Source organism: Polyodon spathula, chromosome 12, assembly GCF_017654505.1.
Source record: "Polyodon spathula isolate WHYD16114869_AA chromosome 12, ASM1765450v1, whole genome shotgun sequence".
NCBI lineage: Eukaryota > Metazoa > Chordata > Actinopteri > Acipenseriformes > Polyodontidae > Polyodon > Polyodon spathula.
The window spans coordinates 7,165,650-7,188,534 of record NC_054545.1 but is presented as its reverse complement, the minus strand read 5'-3'; the positions used below and the strand labels follow the sequence as shown (position 1 = coordinate 7,188,534).

At 37.5% G+C, this 22,885-nt stretch overlaps 1 protein-coding gene across 3 annotated transcripts in view; it reads right to left on the bottom strand.

Annotated features, from left to right (window-relative positions):
- Positions 1-352: 352 nt before the first annotated feature.
- Positions 353-22,885, bottom strand: part of adck1 (aarF domain containing kinase 1) — a 121,502-nt gene continuing 98,969 nt past the window's right edge. For 2 of the 3 annotated variants that reach the window (XM_041265854.1, XM_041265855.1), the window contains 2 exons: positions 7,270-7,463; positions 353-1,191 (listed from right to left, as the gene is read on the bottom strand). In XM_041265854.1, coding sequence (XP_041121788.1) covers positions 1,023-1,191; positions 7,270-7,463 — 363 coding nt within the window. In that variant the 3' untranslated portion in view covers positions 353-1,022. The remainder of the gene's footprint in view (positions 1,192-7,269; positions 7,464-22,885) is intronic. The other variant, XM_041265856.1, reaches the window with a different exon arrangement.

The window sequence follows — 22,885 nt, the reverse complement described above, 5'->3', positions numbered from 1 at the left end:
GCCGCCTTCTCCAGCTGCACTGCAAATTCTGATGACATCCACCTAGCTTGTGCAGACTGCTTAAACTCTTAACCTAGGAATCTCGACACTTCTGTAGTTTGGGAAGGTAAAATCACCACGTACTGCTTCAGCTCACCACATTTCAGCAGCCTCTGCTCGACAGGTAGCTAGTGAGCTGTAGCAGCCACCTGTAGTTCTGGCCTTTGCACCCTAGGGGCTGGAAGCCGTTGACAGCCTTTGTCAAGTTTCTGTATAAAGAGTTGTTTGGCTTGGTTGGAGATCTGAGGACACAGATCTGTGGATTTCCCCTGAGCTGTTATGAGGAGTTGCTATAGTGAGGAAACATAACTAGACAGCCTGAATTGGAGAGAACAAAACACGTGTATATTTATATTTTTTTTAACTTAAAAAAGATTACCTGACAGTTGCAAGAGAACACTTTTTACAAAGCATCGCACATGAATCTAGTCACCATACCTCTTTCAATCAACATCTGCACATTTTAAAGGACCAGTTTCTACAAAAGATAAAAATACAACCCAGCAGGAAAAGCAATAAAGAATCACACAGTAATGACAAATGTTTGTGGTTATAGGCAATTTTTTATGTTACATTACAAACTACATATAGGACACAAGATGGGAAGAGATGAGTTGGGGACATGATTAATAGACCACTGGGCTGCATACCCCACACACTGAAGGAAAGTGAGGCAGGTCGGCCTGGTGTATGACTGAACATTCCATTTATATGCAACAGATACAATATGAGCAAAAAAAAGATGTTAAAACAGGCACACTTGTAAGTAAAATATATGCTTTATACAGAATGAATGTTTCAACACTCTTTTTTCCACCAACCGGTATGCTTTGAAAAATAACCATAATGTTTTAGGAGTATCAAAAACACAGTACATTGAAATGGAAGGACATGTGATCTGCAATAGAGCTAGTTGCCGATATGAAACTTAAAACAATAATATACAATAAATAAAACGATATGCACCCAGTCTTGTTTCCAGCTCAGTGTACATAGTGAATGCGGTTCAGAAAACTACCAATCCAATTGCCCAGTGCTGACCCTCTAATCCACAGCAGGAGTTCATATAGATTGATTTGCCAGAGAGTAAACGCTTCAGAGAAAGAGATTTGCATTTTCTTGTAGCGGGACTTGGATCTTTTCTTCTGATATCTGATGATAAAAAAGACATATTATGTAAACATCTTAAGACACTATACAGGTACACTGTTTTATTGCTATGTGAAGCCATTGTTACTACTCTGCCTTTCAGACTCATTTATTCGTGACATGATACCTGTAATAAAAGGCCAACACTTTCAAAAAATACTTTCTGGCAGTAGGTCTTAATGCTAGGAAATGCTGCCATAAAGAAATTATATGAACCTTTGTTGGACCAGAAGTCATGCATTTACAGTGTTTAATGTCCCCAGGGATAAACTAAACTATTACAGAAACAGTCAAACAAAGAGGCTGACAAACAGGCAGTTGAAAAGGGTACAACTGTCAGTTTGAGGTTTAGGCAAGTACTCAAACAGAGGCAATTTCTCAGCAATGTGTTTTCTGTTTAAGTGGTTGTCATCATCAGAGATCCTGAAATGAAGTTGTATGTTTTGCAAAAGAGTTAGGAGCAAAGGCTCTGATTTAAAATCTTGCCCTTTAGGATGTGTGTTTGATCTGAGCAGGCAAAGCTTAGCCTGGCTCAAATCTCTACAATTTCCAAAATAGAAAAGAAAAACAAATGTCCTTAGTGTGACCACAGAGTTATAAAATAACATGTATGATTACTGCATGGTTCTGTAGATTTGCATTTCATCTGTTAAAGTTACAATAAAAAAGATAGCAACATCATTTACTAATTGAGTACTTTGTCTAAACACCATTTTCAGTTCACTACTGGCTGGAAAGAAGACTCATTGCACTGCAGTATGGGCAACTACATTGAGCCTATTTTGGGAGCCTTATGTTACAACCTGCACTAGTAAATTGTAGCAGCAGGCAGGATGGAAGCATTATGACAGGAAAATATGGGGACGCTCACAGTGTGGCTAACTGCCGCAGGGGTACATGAAAAACCGCTCAAGGGTGTCACTCCTAAACCTGTCATGACAACTAACAACTAACATGTAATGGAAATTAGTTTCCTTAAAGCCTTCACAAGAAAAAAAGATGTTATTTCCACTCCATGGTCCATGGAACAGGACCAGCAGATACATGGGCATTTCCCTTGGTACTTGCTACTGGACACATTTCTCTTAATGTGGAAACTGAAGCTGGAGTTAGACATGAAAAGTCATTATAGTTTAGTAATGTGTTCCACTGCAGTCACGTAGAGCCAGCAAGTAGAGGCTTTTTTCACTCTGTAGCTCGAGGCTGAGTTGTGCACATCATTATCATGTGTAGCACCCACTCTTTGGAATGATCAGCCCCTGAGTACCACATTCACTCTGCTGACTCTTTACTGAGCTTCACAAGAGCATTAAAATGTCATATTTTTCAATCTCATTAAATGTAATGTTTAGCAAGCAGGAGAAAAGTTCTGCCATATATACAGTGGTTTGCAGAAGTATTTACCCCCTACCAATAATGTCACATTTTGTTGAATTACAAATAACATATGTAGGTTTTCAAACAAACTTATTTTTTTATTCAAAGCTGTAGTGGTTAAACTAAACACTGTTGAGGAGGATGATAAATGTCAGCAAAACTTGCAAAGAAAATGTACAAAATGAAATTTACTGGTTGCATAAGTATTCAGCCCCTTGAGTCAGTACTTGGTAGAAGTACCTTTTGCAGCAATTACTGCTATGAGTCTTTTTGGATAGGTTCCTACTAGCTTTGCCCAGTAGGACGGTGACATTTTTTCCCATTAATTACTGGAAAATAGCTCCAGTTCTGATAAGTTTGTTGGGGATCGTCAATGAACTGCAATCAGGTCACCATACCATATGTCTCACCATAAATTTTCGACTGGATTCGAGTCAGGACTTTGACTGGGCCACTCAAGAACATGAATTATCTTCTTGTTCAAACACTCCAGAGCTGACACCCATCTCAAACAAGGAACCTTGCAGATCTCTCAAGGTCATTGTTGGCTTCAGAGAGACATCCTGTACCAGTTTCCTCTTTGCCCAGCTGCTCAGTTTGATAATCAACGCTTTTGAAATTGTCTTGTACCCTTCTCCTGCTCTGTGTCTCTCTACAGCTTTATCCCTGACTTGTTTGGAAAGCTCACTGGTATTCATGGTTGCTTTATATATATATATATATATATATATATATATATATATATATATATATATATATATATATATAGTTACTCAAAAAATGAAAGGAGCAGTATTTTAAACTTGAATCAAAATTTAGTTTAGTCTGAACATGAGAAATCAAAATGCCTATAGGCTTGGTCTCTGAAGATCAATTTTTGACACTGTTTGAAACTGGTCCATATGAATGTCTCAGTGTTGAGTGTGGGCTCCTCTGGCATTGAAACTCTATAATCGATGGAGCATGCTTCAAATTAGGAGACAGTCTTTGCAAGACCAAGCTACAGAATGTCACTTAGATGGTTATAATGCCAATGAACACTACATCCTAGAAGGTCTCAAAGTTGTTCTATGAAATAAAGGTCTAAACTATAACCTCTTCAGTCTCCTGCTCAAAAATCCTGGCTGTATGACAAGAAGCATTATCTTGCTTTATGAAGCATTATTTGATTAGCTAGTGGTCTTAGAATGTGGGAAGTGCTTATGCCTATGGCAGTAATATTTTTGTATTAAGCAAAGTCAAGAGAAATGGGAAGAAGACAGCCTTAAGCATGTTATCAGTCATTCCACCTCCTTCAAAAAGAACCAAGGTTAAGATGATTCTGGATCAAATCCAAACTATGTCCCAAAATCCTGAATCAGTTTTCTGCATCAAAGTTTTCTTGAAATGCCTGCCAGCCTGTTCCTCTCCTGCATGGTAGTCTAGGTAGGTGCTAATCTGTATTGCATACACCAAGATATATAGGATTCCCTTAAAATGTGTCAGTACATGCTTTAGGTTTAGATACACATGGTCCTATTGACTGTAGTTTCTGACTTGTTTGATAATTCACAGATATCGTCATGCAAGATCAATTTACAAATGAAAGCAGTGTACAGGGCCAAAAAAAATGCAATGCTTTGCATTTAAATCTGTATATACTCAGCTGTTCTGCTAAAGAGGTCCTGCTTTACTTCCGCAGGGATATATTAGAGTACAAGTCATGTCTGTGTAAACCAGTGAATGAAAGGGCGCAAATGGGGTCATAAAAGCTGTATTGTATATCTTGCCACCACTGGGATTGAGTTATTACCTTTGCCAATACACATAGTATAGTGCTGCAAGGATAAATATGAAGTAGAATACAGGTTTACTCCTCTGTGTGTTACTCAAACAGCTTGCCTTGTTTGTATTGCATTATTTTACGTACGACTGTGGGGAAAAAGGTAAACATTAAATCATCTCATCTTACTCTCTCTGCTCATAATAACGTGGAAGTAACCTATAGGCTCACTATTAGTAGGGTGCCCTAAGCCAGTGTATTATGCCATGAATGCATAGTGAAATCCATTATGAGTAAACAGAGCAATGTTGGAAGCTTTTTCTAAAATATATGATAAGAAAAACAGGAACAAACAATATAGTGTTAATTTAAAGATGGTCACTCTTGACTACACCTGTTAGTTCTCATAGCTGTCATCTCTGTGGATAAACAGATCAAATTATATACTTGCACAGCAAAGAAAATAATATAAATATGCTCGTAAATCGCTATTTATTTCTACTGTGGCATAGGGGTAGGAAAGATGTAGTCCAGGGGCTGATACAGGACTACATCCCCCAGAATGCCATGGGGTTAGAATTGGCCAGGATGGAAAACACCTGGCTCTAATTAAATGTGTTTTGTGGTTGCCTATGCACAACCACAGGTGAATGTAATTATTTAATTGGTATGGGGATTGTGTAAGGGTTGAATGGTGGGATTGTTTTATTGAAAAGTGTGGAATGTGGCCAGGTGGTAATCAAATGATTGATTGTCAATTACCACAGCCTATAAAAAGAACAAAGAAAGAATGTTTGGGAGAAACTGTCTCTGTGAAGAGACCTGATCAGGTGAATCTGTGTAGCTCTCCATAAAAACCCAAAAGGTTCTGTGTGGGAAACGGCTTAGCCGTCCGACTGATAGTTTAGATCGTAGTGAAGTTAGTACACCAATGCAAGTTTGATTTGGTTTGTTTATTAGTTTTGTTACACTGTTTTGATTAAACTTTTTGTTTATCTGTATGAATAAATGTGCGCTGAACTAAGTCTGTCTCTGGGCGAGTGCTATTCCTGCCGTTGTCTGCCTTGACCAGCAGCCACGTTACCACACTACATATAGGTATATCCATCTTATTTATGGCGTCTAAATATAAATCCACATCTAATCTCTCAGAGTTAGCTGTTGACTGTCATTGCATTTACAGAGAACCATATGAAACTACTTTTTTTATAAACCAATAATACACCGTACAGTGTAAACTTTTTTTAAATGTCTAGTATTTTACAATACCTGTAGTTTTGTTTTTGTGCAAATGTTTGTTTTTCTAGTACTGCCAGAAAATAATAATTTAATTTTGCAAGTTCATTTTCACAAGTACCTCGCTGACCTGGGACTCTCCGGCACTGCTCTTGCCTGGTTCTCCTCCTACCTCACGACTGCATGTACCAGGTGTCCTCGCATGGCTTCCCCACTGCCTCTTGCTCTCTTTTGACAGGTGTCTCCCTCTTTTCTCTCCACACCCACTTCCTGGGTCCTCTCATAGCATCTTGTATCACTTCTATGCTGATGATGCCCAGGTCCTCCTCAGACTCTGACATTTCCACCTGTAGCTCTACCTGCCTCTTGGCCATCTCCTTCTGGATGCACTCACATCATCTTTAACGCAACATCTCCAAATCAGACCTCCTTTTCTTCCCCCTCTCTTCCTCCCCCACCGCTGATCTCTATCTCTATTCCTCTTGAATCCACCACCATTTCTCCCTCCCCATCCACCAAGAACCTTGCTGTCACGCTCGACCGCTCCCTCCCCTACTGTCAGCACATCTTTATCTGGCCTGCTCCTGTTGCTTCTTCCTCAGCAACATATGCAGAATTCGCCCCTTCCTCACCGACTTCTCCACTTAGCTCCTAGTTCAGGCCTTGGTACTGTCCCGCCTTGATTACTGCAATTCCCTCTTGGGTACCTCCCTGTCTCTGTTATCTGTCCGCTCCAGCTCATCCAAAACTCTGCTGCCCGCTTTGTCCTCGTTTCTCCCATGCTACGCCGCTGCTCCACTCCCTGCACTGGCTCCCTATTGCTGATAGCATCCAATTCAAACTTGTACTTCCTACCGCTGTCTTGACCTTTCTGCTCTCCTCCTATCTCCAGACTATCACCCCCCCCCCCCCACTCCCCCACCCCCCAGAGCCTGCTCCTTCTCCACTCTTGCCCCTCAGTGGTGAAACGACCTACCCATGGATATCAGGACTGCTCAGTCCCTGACCACCTTCTGCCACCTCCTCTAAACTCACCTGTTCAGACATCATCTGTAAACATCACAACTCTCGGCCACACTGGATTATATGGCACCCAATTGTACCAGTACTTGCATCAGATGGTACTTGCACTCAACTGCTCCATACCTTGCTGTATTCTGCTACTGCTCTTAATTATAACTATTTCCCACATCTTGTGCTTGATTTTACTCTTATAGGTATCCGTATTCACATTTTTTGTAATTGCTCTTACTTTAAATTATCCGTTTGTCGTACTTACTATGTGCTCTTAATGGACTTTACTCATATAAGCAAATGTTTTTACTATAAGTTTAATTGCTCTTAGTAGCTAACTCTTAAATGTAATTGTTTACTGTATTCTTTATTTTGCTCTTATTTGAATTTGATCTTATTTTCTACTGATTTTACTGTACTTTATAACTGCTCTAAATTGCTCTGGATAACGGTGTCTGCTAAGAAATTAATAATAATCTAAAATGTATCAGAGCCATGTGCGTATTTTCTGAAAAAATACATGTTGATGGATCTGGGTGTTACTTCAGTCTAACATGAATGTGTTTTTGACATTATATAATTATAGGATTAAACCTAACCTGGTTTCTTGCTGTGTCACTACAGTGTGTGTTTTGCCTAAATGATTAAATAAAACAAAACAAAAATTGAAGACAATTCCATAGTATACATACTTAGCCACGGCCCTAACACAGCAGCGGGACATGTTGATGAAGGAGCTGGCATTGGCTCTGGTCTGGAGTGTTGTCTCTATGCCTCGCAGAAGGTCATTAGTCTTTAAAAGCAGCAGCATTTCGCGAGGGACCTTGTTCAAGAGTTCACTGATTTGAGGTAGATACAAGGCTGCATTTGTTCGAATCTCCACATCCTGTGAAAAATGAGATTAGGACATAAACTAATGGAACCATTTTAACTGCAGAAGATGTAATATTCTTGTTGTGTCCAATATTGGAACCGGTATTACCAAAATATACATTTTTAAAAGGCTTATTTGGTTTAAGTACAAGATGAAGTTTTTACAGCCTTTTTCTACAACCCCTCTAAATGTGTAAAGATGAACAATATGCTTTACTTGTAATAGAGATACAATGTATTTGAATATCTAATATAAAATACCAAAAATTAATTTTGAAATTGTTTACACAGGTCTGTTCTCATTAATTAATCACGATAATATGTAAACAACATTTAGATGATCTAATGAGAAATTAGATTATCTTACGTAGAATGCTAAATTATATATATATATATATATATATATATATATATATATATATAGTATATATATAATATATATATATATATATATATATATAATAAATTGGTTAACCAAAAGATTTTCTAAACCAGTATAAATTAAGCATTATCCTTTGGATATTGTTTCCTATCAGGTGCTAAATATAGGTGACATTATACAGTGTTGGGGTGCTGGGCAATTAATTACTGTCCACAGAATACACATTATGAAAACAATATAATAATTTGAATTGTAAAACTATTGCTGCTATTTGACTTCTAAAGAAACATATTCAGAAAAAAAGTACAATACAAAAGCATTGGTCTACTAAATAACTGTATAGGGATTATACGGTACATCTTTTACTAAGGGCTATTTGAAAGCATGATGTTTTGACCATAAAATTGAATATAAAGACAGATTCTGAAAGCACATTGTGAGTTAACCTGCAAGGGAAGAGAAGGGACAAAACTTCTGCAGTAGTTACTCATTTTGTATTAAAATATATATGCAATATAAAACATTGGGAAACACTACATAACACTACATTTCCTTTTATGAAGGAATCCCAACATTACAGTATGTTACAAATTCTACTCATTACCCTGCAATCCTTTAGTCTTTCTCGACTTCAAGATGAACATTTCTGCTAGGGCTGTACTCTTATTAAGATATCAATAAATAACCAACTGAACAAAAATAAATCTGGGGGGGGGGGGGGGGGGGGGGGGGGGCAAGGTAAAAAATGTAATACAACTTTAATAGAACATATTCAAAAAGTAGATTTTAGAACCAAGGGTTACAAAATAGAATTGTATGTATTATAAAACTGACTGTATCAGAAGAAGGTATTTTAAAGTCTGATTTCACAACAACAGATAATACTACAAATCGTTCACATTTGGATAACAATGTTTTTTTTTTGTTGTGCAATATTTCTGTCAGAATCCTCCTAGTCAATTCCCTGAATGCCACAGTTTTCAATCCCCTGCTATTAGTGTGATTGTGTCATCTGGGCTCTTTCTACACATCTGTTTAATGAAGCTAAAAATCTAGTGTTTCTAACTGGCAACAAATCAAAGAATGCAACAGTGAAAATTATTATTACACAATGTAACAAAAATACATGGACAAAATAAAACAACTTAGATTTATAAACTGTCTGTATCTGTGCAAGGTATAGTAAAAGCCATACCTGTTATATCCCTCTTACAGATACAGATTTCATTCTTAATTCCATTTCTTAATGCTATTTAGTTAGTTCAATTGATTTGAATATATCAACATTCCCTGCTGAGTTTGTAGCAACTGCATAATTCTCCCAGCTGTTCTCTATCTGCCATATCCCATTTAAAATACTACCATACACAAAATGTGTCTACCCATTCCATCTTGTGCTAATCTATAATATTCTTCTACAACTGTATCTATTAGAACATTTTCCCAGTACTGAAACACATCCAAATATCCTGTCTTGCCCTTTTTCACTCATTTCCAGTGCTCTCTGTGAGAGGCTTATTTAAACGACAACTGAAAGCTTATGGCTGCTTCAGTGAAGATTAGCTTGCTGGCTTTGTAGCTTGTGTAGCGTAGCCTGTCGTCTGGGCAGTAGGCTAATGTATCATAGGCAATGGAGCTTTCAATTTAGATCTGGTATAGCCCAGATATTTAGAGCTGACGTAAGTACAGGAACTGAAGATACATTAAACAACTGAATATGCAGAAACCAACCATGTGTGACCATTATTTTTACCCAAGATTTTATTGTCTTGCAATTCCATAGTCCTTTTTATATTACAGGAAAGTGTTTATTTTCTTTTTTTTTTTTTTGGAAGACAAAGGAGAATGCTAAAGCTCAGTTCTGGGTTAACAGAAAATATATCAAAAAATGTACACATAATCAGATGAGACTGAATTCGGCAGAATACATCTGCATGCACAGATTTGTATCAGTCCTGCGCATGGGTGTTCCTGAGGCAGCTACGTGACTTGTTTCAGGAGCAGTACTGGTTTGATGCACAGACATCAGGCTAATACACTACACTGGCACAGCATGTAGTCCAGGGTGGTTTAAGCTTAACACTTGGTTAAACAGTGGTTAAAACCTCAACTTAAATACATTTAATAGCTAAATATGTGGAATGAGAAAACTGTAGGCATGTGTCGTGTCTGCTTTCTCAGTGAATGGAAGATGGTTTTGTTTTCTATTTACTATTGGCTTATGCAGTACAGTGTGTGGCTTCTCTCTCAAATATGAATCAAGGTTACAAATCAGAATACATTAAGGAAAAACTGTACTATCATACTGAGTGTGTGGATTCTTTTTTTTAATAGATGTATTGCAAATATATATTTAAACTATGGATTTATCTGCCACTCAGTCCTGTATGACTGTACATGTCATTGTTTAAATGCTTTATAGATTATATTGATGATATCTGCCACTTCAGTTGTGTTTGCTAAATCATGATTGATTTGCTGCTTCTAGCAATTGCACTAGCAGAAAGACAAAATACAACAATCCCAATTGGTTGGAATTGCAGAAATCCATGGTGAAACCCTCAAGCCAAAGACTACTATCCCTGACACATGATTTATGTTTCCCAAGCAGTAGATTGCCCAGGAAGGGCATCATAATCTATCCATTTGGAAGACAATAAGGTAGGATTACCTGAGGAATCTTTGGTGCCAATGAAATTTAACCAGTCACCTGGGTTTAGGTGCATAGGCATGAGCAGAAACCAGAGGATATGTCTTGTGTCAAAAGCCAAAAGGAAAAAATCATATGTGCAATCCAATGCTTAGTAATTAATGAGGTGCTGGTCAAAGCAAGACAATAGTATCATATCAAAACTGTGTATTATTGGCCACACTCTCACCGTGTCATTTAAAAGACAGACATGACTCCTGTTATCTTCAAAATTCAGTTCATTTTATTTATATAAAATTCTTATAAAGAACAAACAAACAAACAACGCACTTTTTTTCGCAGCACCATGAAAACTAAAAGTTGAAACATGCCATGGACGTGGATCAGAAATATTTATATCTATTTATTTTTAAGTTTGTTCAATAAAATAAATCAAATGAATTCAATCTCGGAAAACTTGAGTAGTGTGGATCAATAAGAAAAACCGCAAGGTGTGCGACCAAGTTCTCTCTGCAGTCCTGAATCAAACGGATAAAGGTTTGCTGGAACATTCCCGGCTGGTTGGCATAAATTGACAGAGACAATCACTTTCTTCATATATATATGTATATATTAAGTGTTTATAGACAAGTTTATACAGTTAAAAGCATAGATAATCATAACAAACCTGGTTTCAAGCAGGTGTACTCAAACTTTTGACTGGTACTGTGTGTATGTATATATATATATATATATATATATATATATATATATATATATATATATATATATATATATATATATAGACACACATACACACACACTAAGGTCTGGTTTCACAGACTCTGATTAGCACTCTGATTAGTCTTGGGCTCCTTACCTAAAGAAACATTAGGTTGTCAAGGATTAGTGGAAATCAAAGTATGTAAAACCAGACTGCTATATGTGCTATTTTTTTTTTCAATGTTCTTCTCATTTTTTGTCAGTTTGGTTCATTGTTGTACCTAGGGTTGCTGCCTGGGTACATGTTTAATGTACGTTTAATAGCCAAGCTAAACATTCTTCCTAAGACACACGAGTCAACCATTACCGCCACGTCCTCTTATTTTATTACAACATAGTGACTAAGCATAACTTCTAATTCACTATAAAATTATTCAACAGTTAAATGATGTACATTATACCCATATTAATTGTCAGTGTTACGGTACTTTATCCACTGAAAACTAGGACATTTGTCTATTCAGCCTAAACATAGTCAATAATGTAAAATGCACTTTTATAACTCTGGGGCTTAAGAAAACATGTTATATCTCTGCTTTTCCACTAAATATCTCTCTAATCCTTAAATCTCTATTCCCATAAATTATGGGGGAGGATTAAGGGGTGAGTGGATTCAACTTTTGTGGTGGTTGTGTGGGACAGTTCCTACAGGATTGTACAGAAGCAAATGGCACCAGATTCGGATTTAAAATCAAACACAATTTATTAAAAGGGAGACTGCGAGAGACAGTATCCTGAGTTTGGCCAATTGGGCTATTCCTCCAACAAAAAATATTATTCACAGGCTTATGATATTGTATTTTCAACAGTCTCTTCAGGACATTGCTACTTATTTAGCTTAATACTTGACCTCTACCCTCTGAAATAAACCCAAGCGAAGCTATGAGGAAGTTGCGAGACACAAACCATGCAAGCCCCCCACGTCTGATGCTGATGACATGATTCTATTTTCACAGACAACATGCATAAGTGTCAATTTGAGACAGTTATGAGATGTGTGTTAGTAAACGCAGGGAACTGAGCAGACGAGCCTTCCCCATTAAATGATATGTGGCTGTGAGTATTAAGATTGATTGCTGCTCCTGCACCTGCATACTTATGAAAATCAAACTGTGTGCCATCGGAGTAGCACTCTACCCTAGAGTAGCGAAAAACCGTTTGGAGCTGAGGAGCACTGACAAAGTAATTGCAAATAAGCCTCCTACTGATGCAGTCAGGCAGCACACCTGACCTTGGAAGTTCTTACACTGGCCTAGAAGCAAAAATGACAAAGCGTCATTCTCCACCATTGTCATATCTCATTCGCACTCACAGGATTTATAATGAAAACACACTTCTTACATGAGCCACCTCAGGCAAATCACAAAAATACATAACTCCTGGACTAACTGGAGGACTGTGAGAGAAAGAAAATAAACAGATCCAGCTTTGTTCAGATTTATTCCAAGTAAAAAAAATTCCTGTGCAGGCTTCTGTAGTGAAGAATTGTATTGTTCTGCTTTGACTATACACATTAGCTAGTGCTTCATAATGTACATACATGGCTGACTGCACTGGTGGGAAATCTACATTAGATCTATTTAGACTGTGCTAAATAGCAATGGCTGAAGGGAATTCAAAATAGAAGTGCCTTTGTAACTGTCAGCGACGGACAAAGGCATATGTGGAAAACTGTTTCATTCCTGTCCTTTTTTGCTTGGTTAGAAGCATGTACTTTAAATAACTATACATGCACTAGGTTACAATGGTCAAGAAAGGACAATACACAAACAATTGCAAGTGAACAACAGTGACCAGAGAATTATTGCAATTTTTTTCTTCAGGGTCCTCGTACAAAAAATGGGCACCCTTGTGTGTTGATTTATACTCTACATGAAGAACTGCCTTGATGTTGCACCAGTCTTCACTAAATTTGTGTCACTCCTAGCCTCCTACACATGTTTCAGATTGCATCAGGCTATAATCCGATAAATAATATCTTTATTTTTATATAGCGCCTTTCACAGTGGACCACCATCACAAAGAGCTTTACAGAGGCAGGCTGTGAACTGTGCATTATATGCAGAGTCACTTATAATAGGACATTGATTTAACATCTCATTCACAGGATGGAGCACAAGGAGGTTAAGTGACTTGCTCAGGGTCACACAGTGAGTCAGTCAGTGGCAGAGGTGGGATTTGAACCGGTGAGCTTCTGGTTACAAGCGCTTGACTTTCACTTTAGCACACTTGGACTTGTCTCCTAAACACTTCTATATCATTTGAATAACATGCTTCTGTGACCTTGCTGTTCAGATTCTACACAGGAGTTTCCACCCCCGTCCTGGAGAGCTACTAGGTCTCACCAGGACCAGGGTTGGAGACCCATGCTCTACACTGATCCAACAGTAAAAACACTAACCCAAATACAGATGTTTTCTAATGTCACACGCCTCCCTGATTAGCAGCAAATGGATTAATTCAAGCCTAAAATCACCCAGAAAGGTTCATATGATATAAGACTGCATGTTTTGTTTGGTCTAGGTATTATTTACCACTTATACATGTTCACTATAAATGCAGCCATGAATTACATTTAGAAATCACTGATAAAGTATGATCAAGAATAGACAAGCACTGTAGGGCATACAGAGAAGTCTGGTAAAGCATGATAATCCCCACAGTAAAGCACAATAAATACATACATTGTATAAGCATGAAATTAACTTAATTGCATAGTAACATGTTTTTTTTTTTTCTTAAAACAATGTGTTATCAATACCTCTGCATGAAACAAACATGTTATACCAGTACTGGACTGCTGGGTGTTCAGGTAATCAGGTATTTCTTAAGTACCTTTGAAATCAATACATCCCATAAAATACTGATTAACTGTTGGATTATTATTTTTTTTTTACAAGAGCATACATATAATAACTAAAAGAAGTGGAAATCACCCAAAAGGAGCCTTGTGATCATCCATGGAAACATAATAGAAAAAAGAAAATTCATCTTTAATGCAAATAAAACTGTTTATTTAGCTGGCTGGATATTTCGTAGGAAGTGCAAACAGAAGTTTCTATACATTTTTAATGTTTCTCTGGGGTTTTTCACAAATATTTAAAATGTGAAGATTTCCCAATTACTCTTTATATATGCATGTAAAGCAAAGGGTTCCTTTTATGGATTCTCAAAGTAGGACAAGATGTATCTCAGTTCACACCACAAGGCTAACGATTTAATGGCATCATAAGCCACCTACTGTAGCATTGTTGCTAAACGCCTTATCAATTCAGGCTGAATAATAAAACCAGGGAGTAAGGGGCAAACTAGAGCCCAGCTGACCTCTTTTCTTTCCTTGAGCGCATGCTTGCAGTTGATCTTTAGTGCAGAATGGTAGGTCCATACACTTCCATCACAGTTGGAGACAGGTTTTAACAAGAATTCCCATGAATAGATGGACGAATTACACGGTAGAACACTTGCGCAAAAATCTTCTATCATAGTGCGGCTGAATTTATTTGAAAATGACAAGATGGTAATAAGACCAATCTCAGCTGGCTATTTTGTTTTAAGTGGTATTTGTCAGTGACATCCCCAGGGTTTAGAATAGGGAATGGAGAGGGGGTGGTCTTAATTCAGAGAGAATTATAAATTCACTACATTACAAGATTATCATTTGCATGAAGGTTCACCAAGGTTAATCATAACAGACCCATATTTATTTTGAAATTACTTCTGATAAATTTTGGATACTATGTTTTGATATCAAAGGCAGTTTTCTTTGCTATGTTTTTGTATTCTTGTTTGTTTAATGTAAGTCCACAGTTTAAAAGATGCATGATTTAGTTAGCAAAGTCACATTACAACCTCTCGTCCATATAGAACCTTAGAAACCAACTGGAAGAGAACCAACCTTGGGAAACCCTATTGGATTTTGACCAATCACTCGAAGAATGCACCTTAGGTAGGTGCCGTTGCTTTATAAATGGCAAAAGTGTGAGTTGAGAATAAACAGGACACATTTATTTTAAAAATGGTGTAGCTATGACTGTTTCTTCTGAAAATATAGAAGATTGACTTACTTCAAGAACATTTAAAAATAAAAAGGTAATTCTCTTAATGAATTGTTTAAATGGTCAGAGCAAATGTTCTAAATGCTGTTTTCATCAGTTGATTCATTTTTAATTGGAAACTCCAGCAAGGTGAAATTGAAATTACGATGGGCTGTGGTAAGGTAAGGGGTTAACTTTGATCATCTTCACATTCATTACCTTGCACAGCCTGGAGGGTCTTAATTTCCACTTGGCATTCATTGGTTCAGAGCTCAGTGGTTACTTTTTCCATTTTAGAATAAACTCAATTTTAGATAACACATTCAGTGCTGACAATGAGAGTATGACTGTGGGCCTAACAGAGCCTCCAGAAGCAAAGGTGTTTGTTCAATAGAAAATTCATTTCTCGTGCCTCAATCTGGGGATATAAATTTAAAAAGGAAACACAGCTTTATTAGGAAACACTAAAATGGGACGAGAGTTTGGGAAAAAGTCCCTTGGGAACTTTTAAACCAGTTTCATTTTCCTATTCGGCTTTTTCCACACAAACAAGCTATCATATTTTAACTCTTTGTATTCTAATGTCCAAAGTTCTGAGAATTCTCTTTCGGGTTTGAGGCTTATTAATGATTCATATTGTATTCTGCAATTCTAATTACATTTTACAGTACACAAAGAGATGCAAGTAGCACCACAGGAAAAAAATAATAAAATACTGATATACAATTCAGAAGTAACTAAACATTGTTATTATTGTTGTTATTATTATTATTATTATTATTATTATTATTATTATTATTAGAGGTAGTAGTACTAGTATTAATATTATCAAGCTTCAATAGTGAGTGAGTTTGAGTCAAAAGCAGGTACAGTAGTACTGTATACCTGTAACATACAGTAGAATGAAGGCTCGTTTCTACGGTTTTGACCCAACAAAGCATTGAAGTAGTTTTCTTTTTGTCATTTGAATTGAAAAAAAAATTGGGTTCCAGGTTGTCTTGGCAACTAAACAAGTTTGAGGGTTCAGGAAGGAAAAATGTGAAAGATGTCATTCTACTACTGCAAATCACTCTGCCCTGTACTACTAAAGTGAAAATACACACAGCCCATGGTCACATCCCGGTGGCATAAGTGATAAGTGACTGCAAGGCTCAATATTTTCTGTGACTGTGTTTACCAGTTTATGTACTGAAAGTTATGAAAACCAGGCCCAGGGACTTGCACCTGATCTCTTTAACAGAGGCCAAAACTGTAAGCATGACAGACATTTTCATAGGCCCACTTAGATTGATCTGTGTATCACAGCCAATAGTGTAATAACAGCTGAATCATACAGACGTGCTGAGACATCTGGCCCAACATCAGTCAGATTTCCTTTTTCAGCATCTAAACTGGTCCTGCATGGAAGAGGATTCTACATAGCTGATGGCACAGGCCTGCCTGTCTGTGTCTGAGATAAACAAGCTGACAGAATTGGTTCTGTGGAAGACCTTACTGTCACAGCCCTGTTACAACACTATAGAGCTACTCAGGACAGACTACACAATATGAAGCTCCAAACTACTCCAAAAAAGAGAACAGATTCACTACACATGACTGACTGATGCTTTGTAATCAGCTGTTCAGTTTGAATGACAAGATAGGATTTCATTTGTGGTTTCACCATTTTCTCTCAAATGTTTCCCCCCCCCCGTCTCCTGTCTCTTGCACTCTTCCTCTCTCTTTCAGACACAATGTTTACACTCCCCATGGAATTGTAATGTAAGCTCAACAGTAACTTTTAGAAGGTATTTTTTCAGCCACACCAAATATGAACCCTGTTTTTGCATTTTTTAATATTTTTGAAGAACTATTTGCCATTTATGTGTTCATTTTGGGGGGGGGGGGGGGGGTTGATTGCAAGAAAATTAGTTTTTTTTTAAATTTAGTAGTCGCCAACTGATTTGACCCCGTTTTTCTCCCACTTTGAAATGGCCAAATGTATTTAGGTACAGCTCACCGCTACCACCCCCGTGCTGACACTTGAGCGGCGAAGACGAACATATGCTGTCCTCCAAAACGTGTACCGTCAGCCGACCGCTTCTTTTCACTCTGCAGGCCCGTCATGCAGCCAACCCCGAGCTACAGTGTTGGAGGACAAAGTAACTCTGGGCAGCTTACAGGCAAGCCCTCAGACGCCTGGCCAGCTTAAAGCGGTAAGCCTAAGCCCTCCCCCCCTGGGCAGCACTTGGCCAATTGTGCGCCTCCCCCTGGGATCTCCCATCCATGGTTGGCAGTGGAATAGTCTGGACTCGAATTGGCGACCTGCAGGCTATAAGATGCATCCTGCACTCCACGCGGAGAGCCTTTACTGGATGCGCCACTCGGGACCCCACAATTGCAAGAAATGTTAATTTAAAAAAAAAAAAAAAAAAGTGAGATAAAGTAGATTTAGAGTAGGTGCTTTCTATTCTAGTGAGCAAATGCTGAGGAATGTCTTTATATTATAAGTGCATTAATGACAATATTTCAAGGTATTTCACATATTTAGCTTACCTGGTGTGCATGGAAATAGTTTTGAATGTTTAAAAACATATTTTGAATAGGCCAGGCAGAAAACCTCAATAAATATATTGTTGTGTGTAGCATTCCACTATAAAGCAGTTTCTGACAGTTGTACATTTCTACTGATGTTATTTCCAAAGGGAGTATTATTATTGCCTCTATAGCTTTCAATGGCTGAATATGTAACTACTGTAATGCATCCTCCAACCATTTCCAACAGATGAACTGGGTCTTTGACAAAAGGTACTTAAAAGAACTATCACCCACCCCTGTTGGGGGATCCCGGATGCATCAGCAAAAAGAGCTACAGGAATCGGCCTGGGTATGTAATTCACTGTAAACCTCCCTACAGCATGAGCTAAACGAGATAATAAGCAAAGGTCACGTTCCACAACTAATCATGTTAACTCCGAGATTTTGCTTTAGTCCATCTTTAATCTCAGTAGCTTCACACAGAGATATTGATAGTAATAGGAAAACTGAAATGACCACAGTTTTGATCAGGCAGAAGAACCGAGACCTGCATTTAAGAGCTGCAGACACTCGCTATCCTATACATCACATATCGTTTTCAAATGATCCCAGAGGAAAGGTGTGCAATTATTAATCAATAGCAATTATTGGAGCTGGATGCAGCATCCCCTACAATCTATAGCAGATGCATTTTCTGTTCATTGTGTAGTGCCTCCACCTCTCAAGTTCCATTGCAGTGCAATGCATGTTTATTTCAGTACAGTTAAGTGGCCAACAGCTTGTTTTATACTTCCTCCTACCACTATTGGTCTGTTACAAGACACCAAGTGATAGGAATTGGAGCTGATGTTATGGAAAACCCTTTCCATGTTCCTTAAGTCCTATATCATAAAAGTAGCATTGGCTGTACAGGGGATTGAAGTAGAACATGAAAGGAATTGCATTCTGTGTGATGAGAACGCATCTGGCAAAGCTTATTGCAGGTTTCCTGGGGCGGCAGAGAAAGCCGGAGAGGTCGACACATTAATTACAATTATTATAATTTTTTTTTTTTTTTTTTTTTACAATAAATCGACAAATTAATACACAAAGAGTGCAGTTCTAAGGGGAAATGAAGCAAGCAGCAATGAAACAAGAGACTAAAGGAATATCAGAAATGAAGGGCAAAGGGCTAGAAACATACTGTCTGTAATTCTCGAGTGCTGGGAATATTCATTAAATATTCTACTCTCTAACACTTTTAAGCTGCACTTTGGGTATTAAAAAAGCAATTAAAAACAATTCCTGTTGATCAGTGATCAAATAACTTTTTTTTTTACAGTGGCACTCTGTGTAAGGTGGAAAAAAGAAAAAAAAATAGTGGTATTCCAGCTTCTCATTATTACTATGATCATGGAAGAATTAAAAATGCATAACACATACTGAGTTATTAGCAGTATCATCATATGAAATTGTATTTCAGCATTACTTTTAAAATAGTTTGATGGGCTCAATTGAAGAGTCACCAAATATGCCTTATACAGGCACCTAAAGAGAATTACAGAAAAAAAGAAACACCTGCCAAATACTGAAGAGAATAAACAATAATGAGTGCATGCTGCATTATTTTATTATTCCCCAACTCCTATACATCACTCAGTACTTCACTCACCCATTTGCAGTACACCTAACTATTAACTACAGACCTTATCATACAGTATATGCTGACCTTGATTACACAAACTGATTTAGAAGCAAACATTTAAACAGATGACATACAGAACAGGAACCAAAAAAAAAAAATATGACTTTGCTTCTTGAAAGACTAAACCAGGTTTTTACAGCCCTTATTCTGGATGTTGATTTACTTAGTTTTGGTTTTACATGCATACATACTGTATATTCACCTGCACTGTACACAGAACTACAAATGGGAGAGAATTAAGGATTTTTAGCTTCTGCTAAGATTAATCACCTTGGTCTTTAAATCCCTGATCTCATGGTCTCATTAACAGACAACATAATTTGCTCACTAGGGAGTATACCTTACTGTTTGACTCACACCAGGCAACGTGACAGAAAGTCAAGTTGCTGTAATTGTCTCTAAACCGGAAAGAAAAAAACAAACCATTAGTAATGCCACTCACGAGCGTAATAAACTCTGATGGGGAATGAACATAGTTAACAGGGCATGTCATTTAGGAAACAGGTCTGTGTTTGTTTATTTATTTATTTTTCATAACAACTGTAATTAATCTCAAGGTTTAATTAGGTGTAAAGCAAATCTATCTGGTTTCTAAAAGGTTTTCTATTTAAACTGTTCCTTACAAAAACATGATCAGCACGAGAAGTCGCCATTTCCTGACTCGGATGATGGGATCCAAATAAAACAGAGATTTTCTCTAAACTTCAATAAATCCTCGCCAGCTGCCGAGAAAAACAAACACAGAAATTCCAACAGAACTGGAGGAGTGCCTGAGTACCGTTCCATAGGGAAATACAGTAAACACCCTATCATTGAAAAGATCTCATTCAGGAGGCTGTCTTCTCTATATTGGTTAGATAAATCCATATTGTTACAATTTGTTACAAGAGGTTAAAATATACACATTGATTATAATGTTATAATGTGTTGTACTGTAGATGCAATAGCACACCACAAAGCACCCATTCTTTATTCAGGCTGCTCAACACTCAAGGAACCATCCAGAATTTGTTCAATACTGTACAATGACGTAACATTTGAGTCAGAGGCGTGAAGCTTAAAATGGTTGTTTAGATATTGATGGTTTATTAACTTGCAGTGTATGACTAACATTAAAAATGCTGACAGCTGACAAATCAAAAAAAGCTAAATTCATTTCAACTGAAGATCGCATTCAGAGCTATGAAAAGGGGACTTTGCATCCAGATGGTGGGATTCTGTTCTGTTCAACTTGTAAGGTGGGGTGCAATAAGACACTGTTGAGTGCAGAAAACTTTCTGTACATGTCCTGAAAGTTTCATTCACATGTGTTACTTATGAAGTGACGTCACACCAGGACATTCACTGCTGTAAACAAATGCAGCAGATGGAGGACAAAAGTGAAAGCGATGTTACCGGTTGGATGTTTTGTGTGGAAGTTTTGATGTGGACGATGATTCACCCCCACAGCCCTCAACATCAGATTTATTTTGAAGAATATCGCTTGATTGTTGCATTTATGCATCCGTGTGTAGCGCATTACTGGAATTTAGTTATTAATCAAACAAGAGGTTAAATTATCAATTGAATGTTTCGACTACGCCACTCTCAATAGAGGTGAGAGACCTCTAATTATCTCCCGCATAGGTATTTAACTGGTCAGTTACTGACAGGAAGTATACAAAACAACAAGGAGGCACATTGCAAAACAATTGAGTATTTATAGTTCAGGTTCACAGTAAAAACACGACATAGAGCCTGAAGTATTCTGAAAGTTTTAGTTGTTGTTACATTTTATAATAAGATGTTCAATAGTGATAGGATTTACTTGAGGTAATACCAGACTTAAATAACAGTACAGTCAATTACACAGCGTCACACACACAACCCGATAACCTTCACTGTCTGTGTAGGCTGTGCCTTGCTGCAAAGGTTCTTAGTCACTCGGTCGGCTGACACCCTTTAAACATAAAACAATAAACAAAAAAGAATACAGACTTTACCGATTTCGTAAAGCCAGTCTCTCCTTTCTTCACTGTAGGATTTTTAAAAGAAGCCGCGCTTGCATTTCTGCATCAGGTAAAGGAAGTGGAGCAATAGACACAGAGTGCGGCGCATCTGCATGGCAACAGATCAGCCACAATTTAACAAGCAAAACAAGTACTGCAATACGTGTCAACTTATGAAAACATGAGAACCAGATATCTACTTTTTCGGACTTACTGAACAACTTTCTCCGAAAAAATCAATATAATAATTCTTACTTATACAGTAAATAATACTTTATTCTTAACTTGTAGCCTATTAGAAACTGATATAGCCTACATCAACATCATAAAAGTAGCCTAAGGCATTTTCACAGGTTGGATGGGAAAATAATAATAAAGTTGAAGTTTATGTTAAGATTTATGTTACGTGGGAGTGTCCCGATGAAATTGAGAGACTACACAGGAATGCTTACGAGAATGTGACATAACGTAATCATTTTATCACATTATTTATTAATAATGTTAATACCTTTTTTACTAGAAGAAGAAGATGCTGTCCTGCAGGTATCATTCGGATAAATGGATGGAACTGCATCCTTATTTAATTTCACTTTTTTAATAGCACCTATCTTGAACATCATTAAATTAATAAAGCGGTCTTTGGTAAAGTGGGTGCTGCAGATGCAGCTGCTGTTGGGCTTGGCATCCCAATCCTTGGTCCTCCTTACGAACTTCACCCAATGCCTGCATCGTACCAGCTTTTTAGGAAACTCGTAGAGATATATGGCCCTGCTGTGTTGGAGCAACCATATAATACACACCTATTTACCATGGTATCTCTCCTCTGGGTGCATTGTGTTTTGGTGAGCGGTAATGCAGGAAAACGGCAGGCAGGATGGTGAGCTTGTCCTGGTGTGACGTCACGCATAAATTAGCTGCTGCTTAGAGTGAGCTGGACTTTTCATAGAGGAGTCAACTTCAGAGTTGTTTTTTATACGCATTAAAACCTATATTTTAAAACTACACATATACTTTTATTGACCTACCAACAGTACTAATAGTGAATTCTGGAAAAAAAAAAAAAAAAAAAAAAAATCATTGCAAGAAAAATCCCAAATTGTGGAGCCGTGCCTAACAGTGACACACTCAGACGAGAGGATCTGTATGCAGCACACGAAGAATATTTAAATGTAAAAATTAACGATTCTGAGTCTGTTTGCGTTGTAAGCGACGAGGACACTGATGAGTTTAATATTTTTAGATTAAAAGCAGCAAAATAGTCTATGGGAATTACACAGTCATTGAAATCAATGTGTCAACATACATTTTAAAGGTTTACAAACCTTGAAAATGTTGTTGAATATGTCATTCAAGGCTGTTTTTAAAAAACTTCTTTAGTTTGCTTGTTTTTTGCAGCCAGCGCAGTATATTTTAAATGA